A 16,657-nucleotide genomic window follows, 5' to 3' on the forward strand; every position below is an offset into this window, starting at 1 on the left:
ATGTTCCACTCAACTCCCTTGTTATATAAACAAGATTGTGATATATTGTACAGCGCGGCAACGTCAACGTTGTCTGATTACGCTTGCGTAATTTCCTAAGTGGTCCGGTGGTCCAGTGGTAACACGCTTGACTGTCACTCCATAGGTCCGGGACTCGAATCCCGACCCAGCACTGGAAGTTTCTAAGACTCCCACCTAAGAGGTCAGTACTGGTACGGCTTCGCTCGTGTGTATCCATGCTATACACCAGGCACGATAAAGAACAAGGCTGTCTATTCGCAAAGATTTAGGCTAAATTAGCCGGACATGCCTGCAGCTAAAAGATTTCTCTCCCTCTGTTCTGGGGTTTTTCTCTCGCTCTGTCCCTCTGGTCAGATCTTTCTGGACCTGTACTAGCAGATGACCTGACTGCCTGCCTTATATAAAGGCGCTAAATAAATCTTCTATTATATATGATTGTTATTTATTCATTCTTAAAGGACTGTAGTTCATTTATCCACGCTGGAAGAGGGTGCTAGCTAAATTAAGTTTATTTACCATGTTTTCTTTTGTACAATAAATATTAGTTAGAAAAAAGATAATAAGTAGTTAAAATATTAGAAAGATGTCACCTCGCCAGATTTGGATATTTTGCACAAACCGAAATTGTGCCGAAAATGGAACACCATATGTTTTCATTCTACTCATTCAGCGCAAATGTGTTACTATATTTAGAAACAAACGCAATGAGATACGACATTATATGATCATTATAATATGATATGATATGGTTTTAATATGATAATTCATAAATGGTTTATCCACGAAGAACCAACGTACAATAAGATTTTTCTCAATCATTATAAACGTAACATTGTATATAAGTAAAACTTCTAAGAATCCTGATTTTTAGGGTATCAAAGAACTTTATGAAGGTGGATATTTTTCAAGCCCGCATAGCAAATATTCAAATACATAATGTCGAATATTTGCTACAATATTTATAGGTTATTAGATATGCACGAGTTCTGCAGTGGAAATATTGCGCGACTTTAGGTCCGCGAAAGAAGGAGTGCATATTTCTTGATGCAAATCTAATAATCTTTTAATTACATACGCATCATATAATTGATACAAATGTGTTATTAAGCCTGAGTGAAATTGAAAACATCGTCGTTAAAGTAAACGCGACGACATACAAGAAACTGACGTCACAAATAACATCACACTCCCGATATGAAATTTGAACGTCAATATTGAAAAAAGGTTGACGTTTCAAGTTACATTGAAACTTTACGGAGTTATTAAATGAGTATGTAATAAGTTCTTTATTTCAAATTCTAATAAAGTGCCCATATTCAAATATGGTGGAGATGAGGGACAACAAAATTTGTTTGTAATGACAGAACTTTCAGAATTGTTTTATGCTATTTAATAGCGTGTAAAAATGAAACTTCTTTGTCTTAAGGATGTAGGATCGTTTCTTTTCTACCGTTAAGATTTTTTTCATATTCTGTGAGCTAGAAGAACATTAGTTTTTAAGACAAACAATAGAAGAAAAAACACAGAATTCGTTTTAATTTCATAGGGCATTTTCTTCACCCACTTTTTAAACAAAGTTTCTGAATTTTTGTTTGATTAGAAAAAAAATGTTGGTACCTTAAAAACACCAGTATTATATAAGCATAAATTTCACTCATAAATCTCTTTCAATTTTTGCATAAATAATTACCCTCCCCATCCCCCCCACCCCACCCCCAATCCGCGCCCTCACACTTTATTTTCAATGAAAAACTTCTGCCGTTAAGATTTTAAAATTATCTGGAAGCTATAATGACATACAAAAAAGAAAGAAAAAGGTTGGGGTCACCGTACATTTAAGAGATTTATTTAGAGGAAAAAACGTTTAAAAACTGGTAAAATATTGATATTTTTAGTTCTTTTTGTTTGGGTTTGTATTCTTTAGATAATATAAATAGCTATGTTGAAAATATTTATTTATATTGTAGCTTATCATTATATATATCAGTCAGAAAAATATCAGAACCAAATCTGATCTACTTTAATAAATATTTGAAATTACCGACCCCTACCCCATTACATCTTACATCAATTTTAGGCAAATGCCAGCAAAAATAAGGGTGGATTTTTTCGCAATAAGTAGAATCTGTTTTAAATATTTAGCATTAATTTTTGGCAAAAAAAATTGTTAGAAAGAAATATTCGAAGAAATATTTTTTAAAATGGCGGATATCCCGAAAAAATACGCTCGTATACATACATCCTTAATGACTGTATCAGCTATAATATATTTTTGAATCTTATCTTAATGTCTGATCATTTTATTTTACAACAAATGATGTAGCATTAAACAACCTGGATATTAAAATAATTCAAACAAAAATCCATAATTGGTTTATAAAGAACTCAGGACATTGGCTCGAAAGAATAACATGCAGGTTACAAATGAACTAAAGTTCACTGTAGAACCGTTAGAAACTGACAGAAATTCCTCTTACCGGATGCGGATGAAATCATGGTGCACAAAAGTGTAATTTATTTTTACCTTCTTCGGTTTCAAGGCATAAATGAGTTTTTCATGGTGTATTCAAAACTCTGAAAATCGGCTACTGAATAGTGCTGCATCTTCACAACCTTAACCTCCGGTCTTGATGTTGTTCCGAGCTTAGTGTTTAACATCACTGATCTCAAATAATCTATCCTCAACGCTACGGGTCCGAAATCCCACTTTGTAGAATTCTTTCATATGAGGAAGGGACAATTTCGTTTAGGACCTTTGGCGGCTTTTAACATCCAGGTACACGCTCGTGCCTGAAATAGTACAGAGATATTCCTCCTCCACCAACGTCAGAAAAACACCATATGACATAAAATGCAACTTAAAAGTTCTGTATGTAAAACATATAACGTCCGTTTTGAGTCAAGTAAGTTCTACCTGTTTGACAGTGGTTTAACTTTGTGTTTACATGTATCGATACCCAGTATCTTAAATCAATCGCCGATTCAAGGATGAAAAAAGGAGATGAATAAGGTAAGAGATTTTATCTTTCCATGTAAACTATCAGGAACTTACATTGAGCTATATAAGATAAATGATAATACATTTGTTTTAAAAGCGAAACTAAATGGAATCTATAGCTATGACTATGCACTGTATGGAATCATCCTCACGGCAAAAATGAAGCGCATAACGTACGACAACATAACCTGAAATTCATTTTTATCAAAATGAAGAGATAACGGCATCATGAAATGAATGTGTATTAATACTACCCTAACATTAATGAAAAATGATATCACAAATATAGTTTGGCAAACGAATAATATTTTCTCAAAATTTAGACCCAGAAACGCACCAGAGGCCACATTTCATACCTATAAGGGGCAGAGCCCCCACCAACCCCTCCATTACCTCAAAAAGTTTTAGACCTAAAATGCACCAGAGGCTACCATTTCATGCCTGTATTCAAAAAAAACTTCAGGGGGAGAACCCCCTGACCGCCCTAAAATGAAGGGAGTACCATAGACTAGCCATGTAGACTGATAATAAAGAAGTTGTCACAAAATTTAAGCTTTTGTAATTTTTCTTTTATTCTGTGTAATGCCAGTCTGTTTTAGAGATTTTTTCAGGGAACTGACTGTAATATTATCAGTATGATATTGCACATGGGATATAGACTGGCTGCATTCACAGTTTTAAAAACAAAATTTTAAAAAGAAAAAAAATATCATAGTGTAGGAGCTAGTCTAGGAGTACCCCACCAGTAAATGCACCAGAGGCCACCATTTCATACCGATATTTAAAAAAATTCCAGGGGGGATCCCTCCCCCTCCCCTACCCCCCCCCCCCCGCCCAAGATGGGCAGAGGCTCCCCTCCCATACCTACCCGTTCTCTGCGCCATACGCCTCAGCGGTCACACGGACGTATTCGTTCTAGACTGGTGTCCCCCCCCCCCCCCCCCCCCCCCACACACACACCCCGTCAAATATTTCTGGATCCGAGTCTGAATGGCACACATTGTGACCCGATATATAAGAAGAATAAAAAACTTCAGCAAATGCAGATGATCGTACACAGCAGCACCACGAAAATTATAATGCATTGTCAAACCGTTGGCGTAGGAGCGAACTCAAAGTTGAAGGGGGAGGTAAGCAATCGGGGCTGAGGGCCGACCAGCTAAACCTACGCTTTTTTCTATGAAAATTGTTGGACAGCTAAAAAAAAAATTCTGTATAAAGTTCCGGCCTACCCGGTTGATTTAATTCCTGTAAATATTGATCTGGCATTCTAGAATATTCCGTATGTTTCTGTAATTTAATTTTCGGTATTTTAAATTAATAACAAAATCTGGCATACGTTCACCTACCAATCTTTGCTTGTCGTGGCCTTAACAGACGGGAAAATTGCCACAGTGTCACACTTTTCATGATCCTCGATGGTTAATTTATCTAGCGATAAAATACAAAACTATTCAACTTTCTTTTCTCTTCATATATCATTATACTACTCAAGAGATTGAAAAAAATATAATCAACTTCGCGGCTTTTCTCAATAAAGATACGAACAGCTACATATTATTATATTCTATAAATGTGAGTTTAGCAAAAAGTCTATACTATGCATTCCTACCCTGAATAATATTTTTGTTTATATTCAGCGATATAGATCTAGCCAATAATATTTCTAGTTTCACCTTTAATACTCTGGCTGATCATCAATGATATATGGTATTTGATTTGTATATACGCTTGACCTTGTATAATATTTTAATATGGTTGCTGACGAGTTTGAAACATAATGGCGCGTCCTAATTTCTAAAATTAACTACAGAATTCTTCTTCCGTTCCTACTTATTTCATGTAAAACAGTTAAACCTTGAGACATTATTTTCGGAACTTAACAGGATTTCAATGTCAGCCAGAAGCCTTCTTATAAAAATGATCATATGTATGATACAGATCACCGGGGACCTAGGTTATGATATGATACAATATCGAAAGTACCCAAGAACCTACTGACTAACATTCTTATTACAAAAACAATGGGACCATTGTGTACACTAGACAAACGTGTGCTTTTTCTATAATTTGTCCTGTTAATCTGATACCTCCCCTCACACTCTCCTCCGCATTTTCGTATACTTTTTAAAAGAAAAGGTACGCCCCTGATGAGGACCCTATGGCCACAGGCCACCGGCACTTGAATAAAAGTTGATCAAGCTGAAAAATCGAATCATTTAGGTACTTTATCTTTAGCATTCGATGCTATTCAGAAATGAAGTATGACATATTCCCCACATGAATAAAGGGCGGAGGATGAATGATATCAGACACAATGTATGTTATTATTATTATTGTTATTATTATTATACCACATTTATATAGCACTCTTTTCATACAAAATATGTGCTTTCAAAAGTGCTTAATCGTCACGGAGAACATAGCCCCGCCGCGACCCTGCGATACGTAGATTTGCGCTCTCCCTACTGAATTGTATCGGAACATAATTTACCAATAAAGATAGCCGATGACACGTAACTGAAAATACAAACTTTACGTAGGAGCTATCTATATTATATGTATGTGAAGTTAACTGCATCAGAATACGATGGACTGAAAAAAATATTAAAATATCATTTCCTGAAAAAGAGTTATTTGAGCTGAAAAAAATGATCCCGGATGAAATATTTGGAAAAAATGGAGACAACTCCGCAAAGACTTTATGATAGGCTTAGGTGACAATTGACCTAGTACCTCATGCAAACTACCCACTTTTTACCTCTAATCATGAAAAAAGCATGCCTACTTGCCACATGAATTAGCAACCTGAATGCAAAACTATGTAAAGATCAAATAATTGATTGCCCTGGGGAAAGTAGGACATTTTATGTGGTGAAATTTGCCAACAAACAGACGATTTTTTTTTAAAAAAGTCAAAACCTACAGAATTTCACAAGGTGAAATATGTTGAAAAGGCTACTGCTGGAAAGAGAACAATCACAACTACCCATACATATGCGTCAAAGTATGGGAAAAATATCTAGAAATATGAGAAAATCGAAGAAATTGATTTCAAGACTGTTAGATGCATACCTGTGTAATCATACATGGCATTTATCATAGATAGGTTACTTTTCCTTTGCACTGATATAACAGGGACAGGATTAGGATTAAGAAACAGTGTTCACTCAACAATTTCACCATATAATTAGATTGTTTCCCTTGCATAAAGAAGGCTTAGGGCAAATCTCTAGGTGTTGTGACCATAGGTTCGAATTCTGTTCTTTGACTACGCATTTTCTCGTTCTTTATTTTTTTCATCAAATATATTATATAACTTACATGATGTTGGCTATATTTTTTTCTAGATCTGAGATGTTGGTCAACATTTTTATAATTATTCACAGGGAAGAATGCTGAATGTATATTTGAATCTACCTGTATATTTATTTCAATAACCGCACCTTCAAAAATCGTCCAGATAGAAGCGATCTCACTCGCCAGATAATTTTGTAGATAAAGCATTAACAATAAATGTGAACGCCATATTCACCTTGCCAGATGTTGTCCATTTAGAAGTGCATAATTATTCAACATTGGTTAAAATATATTATGTAACAGTTATATTGCTGTGTACGTTCGGACTGCGATAATTAATTGACGGAAATAGCCAGAATGTTTATGAGAGCCAGGTTAATACTTACGCGAAATACGTGCATAATACAAATACAAAGGGCATTATAATAACTTAGTCACGGTATTCCATACAATACACATTTATAGAACATCTATATTACTTTATTGTCTAAACGCAGTTCGATAAAACCTCCACTTTGCAGAATCAGATGATTTTAAACCAACGTTGTATTATCCAGATCTTTACACAAGCCTTATAGCAAACATCGAAGAGCTGGCCTCCTAAAATAAATGTAGATGTAAAAATGAATTAATTAGACAACCTTTATATTTCATCATGCAAAGTGTGTATAACTTCCACCAAGGAAACGCAGTAGAGTAATTTAGTCCTAGATCTAGAAAAATATTTTTCATTTAATTATGCCTTATTTTGAATTTTATCCTTTATCACAGTAAACAAATAAGCAAAGATGGTCCCTTTAGCTCCCCATCGCTCCCCGACCATGTACGCCCTTGAATTGAAGTACTATTGTATTTATTCAAGGTCAACCTGCAGCGGCTGCAAGTACTTATATTGTTTTAATGCTAGATGAGTAATATGCACGATCACAGCGGTATCTCCTAACGATGAAATATGCCAAGTATAAGAGTTTGAAAGTTATATTTACTTACAGCGAGCGGAATCTCGAGTTTCACTTGGCGTTTAAACAGTTTGTGGTGCTTATGTTAAAATAAAATATTTTCAGATTTTACCTGGAGTTATTAGCATTTCTTCAGGATATAACGCAGTTGGCCGCCTCTCGTAACAACAGTATTAATAAAATATGTGTAATGTCTTTTAATTATACGGATGGTTGTATATAAACTTTGACATACTTTCAAAGGAGGATATTAAGACAAAGAATGTGTGAAATGTTTAATTATGTATTAACTGGTGGTTTATAACCGTGACATATGATTAGTGACACAATGAGCATAGCGTGAAGAAACAAAATAAAACTAGTGAAAAGGGGCGTTGCTTTCAAAGTCCGTAACAACCAGTCACAGTATGGTAATGTTTTTGAGAATGTCTTGATAATGCATTCTGATAATTCAATTCGCCTCTTTTGGCTTTTACTGTGTGTATTCTGTGCGCTAACAGACACTACCAACAAAGTTCTAGGACCGGAAGTGACGATACGTGAGCTCGAGATCACATCTAAAGTCGCCTTCCGGTATGCAGATGTCGTTGTAAGAAGCCTTGCTGTCAATACGAGATCGCATGCCCAAGAAGTGACCTTTGAGGTCAAACTTCCAAAAGAAGCTTTTATAACAAGCTTTCTTTTAGTCACAAACAATAAAACAATAAAAGCTGTGATCAAAGAGAAAGATGAAGCAGAAAAGGAATACAGAAAAGCGAAAACAGCTCACGTGATAGCGGGACATGTGACGCAACAAGAGGTCAGAGATGACGTAGATATTGACGTGTTTGAAGTAGTAGTGAACGTCGCAGCGAACGCTGATGTTGAATTTCGTTTAGAATACGAGGAACTTCTGCAGAGACATGCAGGAAAATATTCACAGAAACTATTTATAGAATCGGACCATATTATTGAAAAGCTACAGGTGAGATGTGAATTTAAGGACAAACAAAAGTTCAAAATGTTAACGTATAAAACACCTTTCTATACAGAGAGGGTGCATGTAGTATATAACAAGGGAATGGTGACTAAGAATGGATATTATTTCAATGAAATTGAATGGAAACCAAGTAAAAGGGAACAAGAAAATGCAGACAAGAAGTTAGAGTCACCATTTGAAATTGAATATGAATTGGAAGTCAATAAAAGAGGGGGTATGGTTTTGATTAACGAAAAGGGCGAGTTTACGCATATGTTTTCGGCGCCCTGTGACGAAAGTAAAATCATGATGAAACAAATCGTTTTTGTGATTGACATAAGTGGCTCAATGGATGGAAATCCAATAGAACAAGTTAAAGAAGCTATGACTTCCATCCTGTCGCGCCTGCGCACTCACGATTTCTTTAACATAATTTTATTTGATGATAATACGATTATGTGGAAATCAACCTTCCAACAAGCGACTTCGCTGAACGTGAAGGCAGCGAAGTATTTCGTAGAGAAAAGTGTTAAAGCAGATGGCTCGACGAACATAAACGAGGCTTTACTTCTTGCAGTAGATATGTTTGATAAAGAATTACCGGCAGATATGAATGGAAACCTTGGCAAAATAATTGTCTTCCTCACTGACGGGTCTCCGACATATGGAGAAACAGACACGACAGCTATTAGAAGAAATATTCGTGCAAGAAATTACTTGAATGGTCAAATATGCTGTAAATCTAGTATTAACACTATCGCATTTGGAAGGTATGCGGACATGGATTTTTTGCGAGTTATTGCATACGAACATGAAGGTATTCTGACAATTATCAAAGAGACAGAAAGTAACGTGGCAGGTGAATTGGTAAAAATATATAAAGACATCGAAAATCCGTTCTACAAAAATTTAGTGTTCACGTACCAAGTGAATGACCAATTATTACCCCGGAATAATATAACACAGACACAGTTTCTGCAATACGATTGCGGAAATGAAATTGTTGTGAGTGGTTGGACATATCCCAAAGTACCAATACGCCCTACAGTTAAAGCGGATGGCGCCCAAAATGAAATAGCATTCAAATCAGTTCCAACCGTGTTGATATTACACGACGATTCTGTGATACTCTCGCGCCTTGTTGCATATAAAAGAGTTAAGCTTCTATTGAAAGAAGCCGAGACTACGCTTTATCCAGCGAGAAGAGAGACTGCGAACAAAATGGCACTAGAGCTATCTTTGAAATTTGGTTTTGTGACACCTATGACGTCGCTTGTCGTGACTGATTATTCCAAATCTTCGACAAAAGATTATATAATCGCTCGAAATGGGGATTCTTTTAAATCAGCCATTTCAAACCCAGTACATATTTTACTCTGCTTGTATCTTTACTTTCTGGTATAAAATTTGTGAAATAGCAGTCCAAGCATTTATAAATTGTACTAGCGCTATTCTTGTTTAAAAACTAACAGTTTCTAGTTATCAGATACTTATTTTCTCCTTGCATGCTTCACATACTGTTCATATTAATATCTATTTGTATTCCTGGTAATTCTTTGCGCAGTTCGTGTTTTTATGCTGCATATGTTCTCTGTTTTACATTTTAATTGTCAAATTAAGTGTATACGTGCTGTTGTTTAATATCTTTCTGATTTGTCAAGTGTAAGTGTATACGTGCTGTTGTTTAATATCTTTCTTATTTGAGCCGCGCCATAAGAAAACCAACATAGTGGCTTTGCGATCAGCATGGATCCAGATCAGCCTGCGCTTCCGCGCAGTCTGGTCAGAATCCATGCTGTTCGCTTTCAAAGCCTACTGCAATTAAAGAAGCTGTCAGCGAACAGCATAGATCCCGACCAGACTGCGCGGATGCGCAGGCTGCTCTGGATCCATGCTGGTCGCAGAGCCACTATGTTGGTTTTCCTATGGCACGGCTCATTCATAGTCTATTTTTTTAGCTGGACTTACTTAGTCATCAGTTAGAATTGTGAGATATCGTTTCTTACAAATGACGTTATCATAAAATACCAATCAAGAATTAGAATTTATGTTGGTATTAAACCACTTTCAACTCGTGTCAATAGTAGAGTTATAAATTTTTGGCGTCAATTTATTAGATAACTCCAAAGAAAATAAATAATTTGAACTTGGTAGTATGTCTAATAATTATTATTGATTGCCCTTTTTAGTTTATTGGAGAGATAATGAAATTCATCACCCGACGGATTTTCGTTACACAAATGGCGTAATACTGATGATGCTAAGCTTAAGGTAGTTCTGCACGTTCGGATCATTTTTTTATTTTCTACAAAGTAGAATCTGATTAAACCGTGATTTTTCAAGAGTTCAGAGTACACTTAGAAATTTCAGCAAAAAAATAAAATAATATAGGGTCTTGTGCTTGGTTTTTTGCTAGACTGATTTGAAAAAAAAATGGATATTAGGCAATTCTTCATAATGGGAGTTTATGAGAAAATAACAACTTTCATAACATTTTCGCGAATAGAAATTTTTCTACAATGTAGATTTTAATGAAACTTCTCACAGTCGTAAGTAAACATATGGCATATAATATGGTGAAATAAAATGTATAGGTTCGTATGCTTATTTTTTCAGATATTTGACTATGATTAAAGTGAACCTCACACTTCAGCCTAATTTTAAGACACTTTTTTTTAATTGTTTAACGTGTCGGATGTTTTAATATCATATTTTAACTTAAGAAAGATAGTAGCAGTGCCATTGTAATAAATTTACTTGCGGGTTGCCATTAATTCAGATGATTTTCATTTCCAAATCCAGGCTTTATCAAGGCTAGATTTTCCGGATAATTGACGTTACGCCATCACTTCCGGTTTATCAAACGTGCAAAAACTGAACAGTTTTGTTAATTATTCTGATAACTGTTTAATTTACAGAATGACTAGCAAGAATTTGTTTTGAGAAACATATCAAACTTCTGCCGTTTGATCTTGCTGTCATGCTACGTAAATTTAGTTGTATGAATCACGAACTTCCAATAGAAGAAAAGAAAAATATTTCTAATAGAGAACAAAGAAATTTTGCCATTTATGTAACGAAAACCCGTCAGGAGATGAATTTCAGTATCTCTCTAATTACACTTTCTTTTATGATGTTAGAAAAATATAAGGATGGCTATTACTTTAAACATCCTGATGCTTGTAAATTTTAGAAATTTACGAATAGTGAAAATAAAATGACTTTATTGAAATTTGGCACCTTAACAATTGTGTCTGTAGTTTCAAATAAATTGCGAGTTTTATTGCAATTCTCATTCTCCACATATGTTAATCGTTAACACATCTTGTGTTTGAAAATAATTTATGTTGCTATGTTATGTTTATGCCAGATGACCATAACGGCCTTGACTTTTTCATTTGAAACTTTAAATTTGAAACTTTAGTAAACCGTAGTGTTCTGATGTATGAAATGTTTTTTTTGCTCTTTGTTTTAACATAAAGAATGAATGCTGCTGTACATTCCAATCTGCAAGTTCTTAATCTTAAAAAAAAGGATAAGATTAACAAGTAAGAATGTAAAACCACGAAATCGACCGTAAGATATCGAAAAATACAACAAAATACAGAATTTAATGTATAATCATTTAACAATAAAAGAAACATTTAGGATGCCATACCAAGCCTGGGACAAAGGTTGATGTTCGTCCTTCCAGATGTTCGTTTACTATTTGTCCGTTATAGGTCTATCTGCTCGTTTATGTCTATGTATGTGTGTTACATGAACAAGGGCTGGATAAGGAGTACATGGGTACTTAAAGCATACAAACAAGCTTCGCCTCGTGTTAATGTAACGCACATACATACGGAAGCTTGTAAAGGGCACCACATATATTAGTTTGGAACTTGTAAGTATATGTATAGCTTTTCAGGTTCTTTATTTCATAACAATGCATTACAGATGCTTACTGAAAAATTACTGTATATATTGCATTTTCTATTATTGCATTATAAATGGCATTATAAAATATAAAAAAATCATGTAGATTTTCTGACTTATGTTCGTTCATTTCGACAGTAAAATGTCACCATACCTTTCAGCACAATAGCATACATGTATATTGTACACGAGTTTTTTTTTTTTTTTTTTTTTTTTTTTTGCTTATGCTGTGTTTCACAGAAAAGTATATTTTCTCCTTCACGGAGATAAAATGATTTATATCCAGTATTCAACTGCTTATCAATTTCTGTCTCCATCGGTATACAAAATGTATCTCAAATCTTCAACCTACATCAAAATAATGCTAATTTTAAGAAATCTTGAAATCAGTTTAGGATTGAGCTAGAAATTAAACCCAAGTTGTCATTGTATCATAGTTAACCATTCTGTTGTCCTATTGATACCATACTTTCACCAGTTTGCCAACACGGAATTGTATAGCAATACTTTTTTTTAATGAGACAACTTGTCCCAGAGCCCTAGCTCTTAGGTCAATGTCACATTTGGAGCTCCAAGGTCAATAGTTTTTTTTTTCTGTAATTAACCCAACATCTGCAAACGTTGGTTTGCATATGTTGCAGACCTAACCCTAGTAGACACTTCATCTACACTATACTTGCCTGAAACTCATGTTTTATATCTTGCAAAACAATCATGGCGGTTGTACAATACCATTTGTTTATGTTATAGATATAAAACAGAATCTACAGAACGAATGATGGCAACACCGGATGACCTTGTGCACTGTCCTGTATGTCTTGAAGTATACGAGCAGCCCCGGGCCTTGCCTTGCCTACATACATTCTGTAGCACGTGCATACAGGAATACATAAATGCTGCTGCACGTGCAACGTCAGCTATAACAGGTAGCGTGTACAAAGCGTTCATATGTACATAGATGAGAAGTAATTGTTTGATGTAATGTATTACATGGAACTGTTCAAAATGTCAAATTTATCAGGCATTCATTAAACGCAGGATATTCATACGTCAAATGATGGATATGAACCATTTATCGCGTGCAGTGTTCATTGCGTCGACGCGTAATATATTCAAAGCGTTATTGATATCGGTTATATTTTATATAACAACTCTTTCATGACCATAAATGTGATTTGTGTCAATTCATTGCGTCAATAGAGGTATATATGACTTTCAAGACTGCAACGTCAATCACAGAGATAATGTGGACTTTGTTTTTGTTTTTGTTGATTTTAACGTCGCACCGACGACACAATTATAGGTCATATTGCGACTTTCCAGTTGATGTTGCAAGATCCCGGGTGCCCCTCCGTGCATTATTTCATCATTGGTAGAACCACCGACCTTCCGTAAGCCAGCTTGTTGGCTTCCTCACATGAAGAATTCAAAGACCCGAGTGAGGCTCGAACAAACATCGGTGAAGGGCAAGTGATTCGAAGTCTGTGACCTTAACCATTCGGCCACAGAGGCCGCAGAGATAAAGTGGAAAAGCAATTATCGTTTAGAATGTTTATTTCTCGGGCAGTATATGAACACCCTTTATCTTTTATGCTAAATAATGTAAACTGTACAACTTTAATCACATCTTACGACTTTAGCCGTAACAAATCAAAGAGCATAGCATTTTATGACGAACCCGGGTCGCTCGGGTGCTAGTCAAATGCTCTAACCACTAAGCCAGAGTCGACTCCCTGACGCAGTTGTCAAAAATTAGCTTTAAACGTGCAGGCTATGTGTAAGCGACCGTAACACATTATGTAGTGTTCGTTATTCCAGTTTATTCATCATTTGTGCATTAAATAACACTTAACGTTCACCTATTACTTCAAGTAATGTATACGCGTGTATCGGGATTAAACTTCTGGTAAAGTATACAAAGTCTAATGTATATTTTCATCAGGAATGATGGTGCCTAGGTCATGCGATTTAAACAAAGTCTTCCGTGCTTGTGCCTGTGCACTTAAAATTGTGTTTTTAGAAGGACACTTTTGTCTTCGAAGCCCTTAAAAGGTCAGAAAAACTACATGTAAATGTTCCTGAATTTAATTGCTATACCGTATACATTACAACATATCTTACAAAAAAGTACATATTCTTATATGGATAGTAATTATACCTCTATACTGTCAAATCTTACAAGTCAGTATAACTCTTACTGGGTTAGAAAATGCCAATGGAATGCAAATATACGCACAGATTATATTTATGATAATTTTATACTTTGAATAGATCACGAAAAATACCCGGAGTATGATGAAGAGGAGGGTTATTGGCCGCCTCCGCCAGAGGGAGCACCTCCTCACTGGGGTCCCCCTCCACATGGGCCTCATTTCCGTCATTGTCATCCGCCTCCTCCTCACCATGGTCCACCAGGACACTGGCACCCACCACACCACAGGCCACCAGGACATGGACCCCCGCCTCACTGGCCTCCCCCTCCACATCACAGAGGTATGTCTTCTAAATATTTAGTCATTTCAGAATGAGATATAGTCTTTTCTTAAACTATATTTTCTCTTTTGCAAGAATTTTCCTATTTAAGGTTAAGATGGCAATCCTGAATCATTTTATATAGACCTACATTATTACATGGCAACATTAAACGTCTTACAGTGTTGTTGTTTAGTTTTATCACTTTACTTACCACTTTCCAGGGAGAGGTTGTCACAGGCCAGGCGGCAGATTTCATCATCCACACGGGCCTAGGCATCGCCATCATGGACCTTGGAGAGGTGGTCCCCCTTAGCTTCATTAAGTAGAATAGACGATTGCTTACGTGCCTATCATAGCAGCCGATATGAAGACAGACAATCTACTTATTTTGTGCGTTTTGCTAAGCTAAGAATTTCAACCTCACATGTGTTTAATCATAACTGTTGAACTGCACTGTGCAAAAATTCTCGTCTATATTGAAGGAATATCACTGAAGTTTGTTGTAATAGATTGCAAGACATACATCACCTTCTCAGAAAGAACACTGCTGTGAGATGAACTAACATCGGTTTGTCTCACGTCACGGTCTATTTTATCTGAATAAGCCATTACTTGGAAAATTTTGTCATAAAACATGAAAATAAATGGTGCATTCATTCAAAGTCGCCGTGAATAACTTCTGTTTTTATCAAGTAACAAATAATTGTTTAAGACTTAACGTTATCGATTTGTACAATTTTCAACTTATTATTTATATTCTTAAGGAAACTTCTAATACCCTCTTCGTAGTTAGCAATGACTTTCGTATTACTACTAATACCTTTATGAAATGTTTCACACGTTTAGTAAAACATGTTGGTAAATCGAATAAATCTATTATCTTTTATATGAATTTGTTATTTTATCAATTTTACGATTTCGTTCATTTTGCCGAAAGTTCATTAAAATACACATAAATGTATAGAAACTGCAAACGAGCGAAATTTCGTTATTTGTCTAAGACATAAATATAATGACAAAGCTAAAATGTCTTTTTTATCCTGCTACATCTACGAAACAAATTGAAATTTGTAGACGTAGTTCCTTAGCTTTAGAAAAACATAATAAAAGGCTGAAAACCTGATTTCTTAGTCCTTAACATTACCCCCAAAAATAAATAAAATAAAATAAAATAAAATAAAAACTAAAATAATATATTGTATGGCTTATTTCTACTGTGTTTTAGTAACAGCATGGAACAATATTTTGGATTTCCTTGCGTAGTAATTTCTATCTGGTACAAACAGTCTTGCGTGTATTTTTGAAAATTCAATCTAGATGGAAAAATAAAAGATAAAACGTGTTTTCAAAAACTTGTCACTGGTGTCATGAAATTATCATTTAAGCAGTATGTAGTAACACTTAACTTAACAGTTAAAAGTATTAATAAAAGTTATTTATAATATAATAGAGAAGATTATTTAAGAATAAAAAAATCTTTATTTTTTCCTCTCAACAGTGGATAAGTTTATTTCCAAATGATTAACGGTTAAATTTTACCAAAGAAGTGGGCCATGGATCCCCAGTTCAATCACCTACACATATATTCAGAATGAACCCTCACTACTCTTAATGAAGGTGCATTACCCCTCCTATATCATTGCTCCACAGGCGTCGCGTGACAGGAGATTAACCTTGAATGACCTACGTAAGTAACTATATTACATCTTTGTATTTGCATAAAACATCAAATTGCAGAGTCATCCTGTACGATAGGACAATGAAACTTGACACACATTGAAGTTTGTATTTTTTTGCAATAACAAATTAATATCATTCTATTTAAAAGGTACATCAAGTTTCTGCATACATTTACGACAAAAGATATATCAGTGTTGTAACTGTGGAAGAGCATTTGTGCCAGGTGCGTGTTATTTATTAGGTACTACTCGAAATATCGACTTACTAACTCGAAATAAATCTCGAAATTTCAACTTATCTGTTTTCATTTTTTTTTTTTTTGGCAAATTTCGAACGTCCGTCCGCCAA

At 35.1% G+C, this 16,657-nt stretch overlaps 2 protein-coding genes across 2 annotated transcripts; both read left to right on the plus strand.

The window, feature by feature from the left end:
• Positions 1-7,213: 7,213 nt before the first annotated feature.
• On the plus strand, positions 7,214-12,262 carry LOC123528699 (inter-alpha-trypsin inhibitor heavy chain H3-like). Its single transcript, XM_045308638.2, has one exon. The coding sequence runs from the start codon at positions 7,715-7,717 to the stop codon at positions 9,638-9,640; it is 1,926 nt and encodes a 641-aa protein (XP_045164573.2). The 5' UTR covers positions 7,214-7,714; the 3' UTR covers positions 9,641-12,262.
• Positions 12,263-12,889: 627 nt separating this feature from the next.
• On the plus strand, positions 12,890-15,513 carry LOC123528700 (histidine-rich glycoprotein-like). Its single transcript, XM_053520758.1, has 3 exons — positions 12,890-13,080; positions 14,426-14,647; positions 14,851-15,513. Exons 1-3 carry the CDS (start codon positions 12,930-12,932, stop codon positions 14,940-14,942), a joined length of 465 nt encoding a protein of 154 aa, XP_053376733.1. The 5' UTR covers positions 12,890-12,929; the 3' UTR covers positions 14,943-15,513.
• The last annotated feature ends 1,144 nt before the right edge of the window (positions 15,514-16,657 follow it).

The sequence above is a fragment of the Mercenaria mercenaria genome, chromosome 13 (genome assembly GCF_021730395.1).
Source record: "Mercenaria mercenaria strain notata chromosome 13, MADL_Memer_1, whole genome shotgun sequence".
Classification (NCBI taxonomy): Eukaryota; Metazoa; Mollusca; class Bivalvia; order Venerida; family Veneridae; genus Mercenaria; species Mercenaria mercenaria.

Bases quoted from the DNA above. Each gene is read 5' to 3' on its own strand.
- LOC123528699 (XM_045308638.2), top strand. From the start codon at position 7,715: ATGCATTCTGATAATTCAATTCGCCTCTTTTGGCTTTTACTGTGTGTA.
- LOC123528700 (XM_053520758.1), top strand. From the start codon at position 12,930: ATGATGGCAACACCGGATGACCTTGTGCACTGTCCTGTATGTCTTGAA. The intron at 13,081-14,425 runs GTAGCGTGTACA...TACTTTGAATAG, and splicing joins TGCAACGTCAGCTATAACAG to ATCACGAAAAATACCCGGAG. The intron at 14,648-14,850 runs GTATGTCTTCTA...ACCACTTTCCAG, and splicing joins TCCCCCTCCACATCACAGAG to GGAGAGGTTGTCACAGGCCA.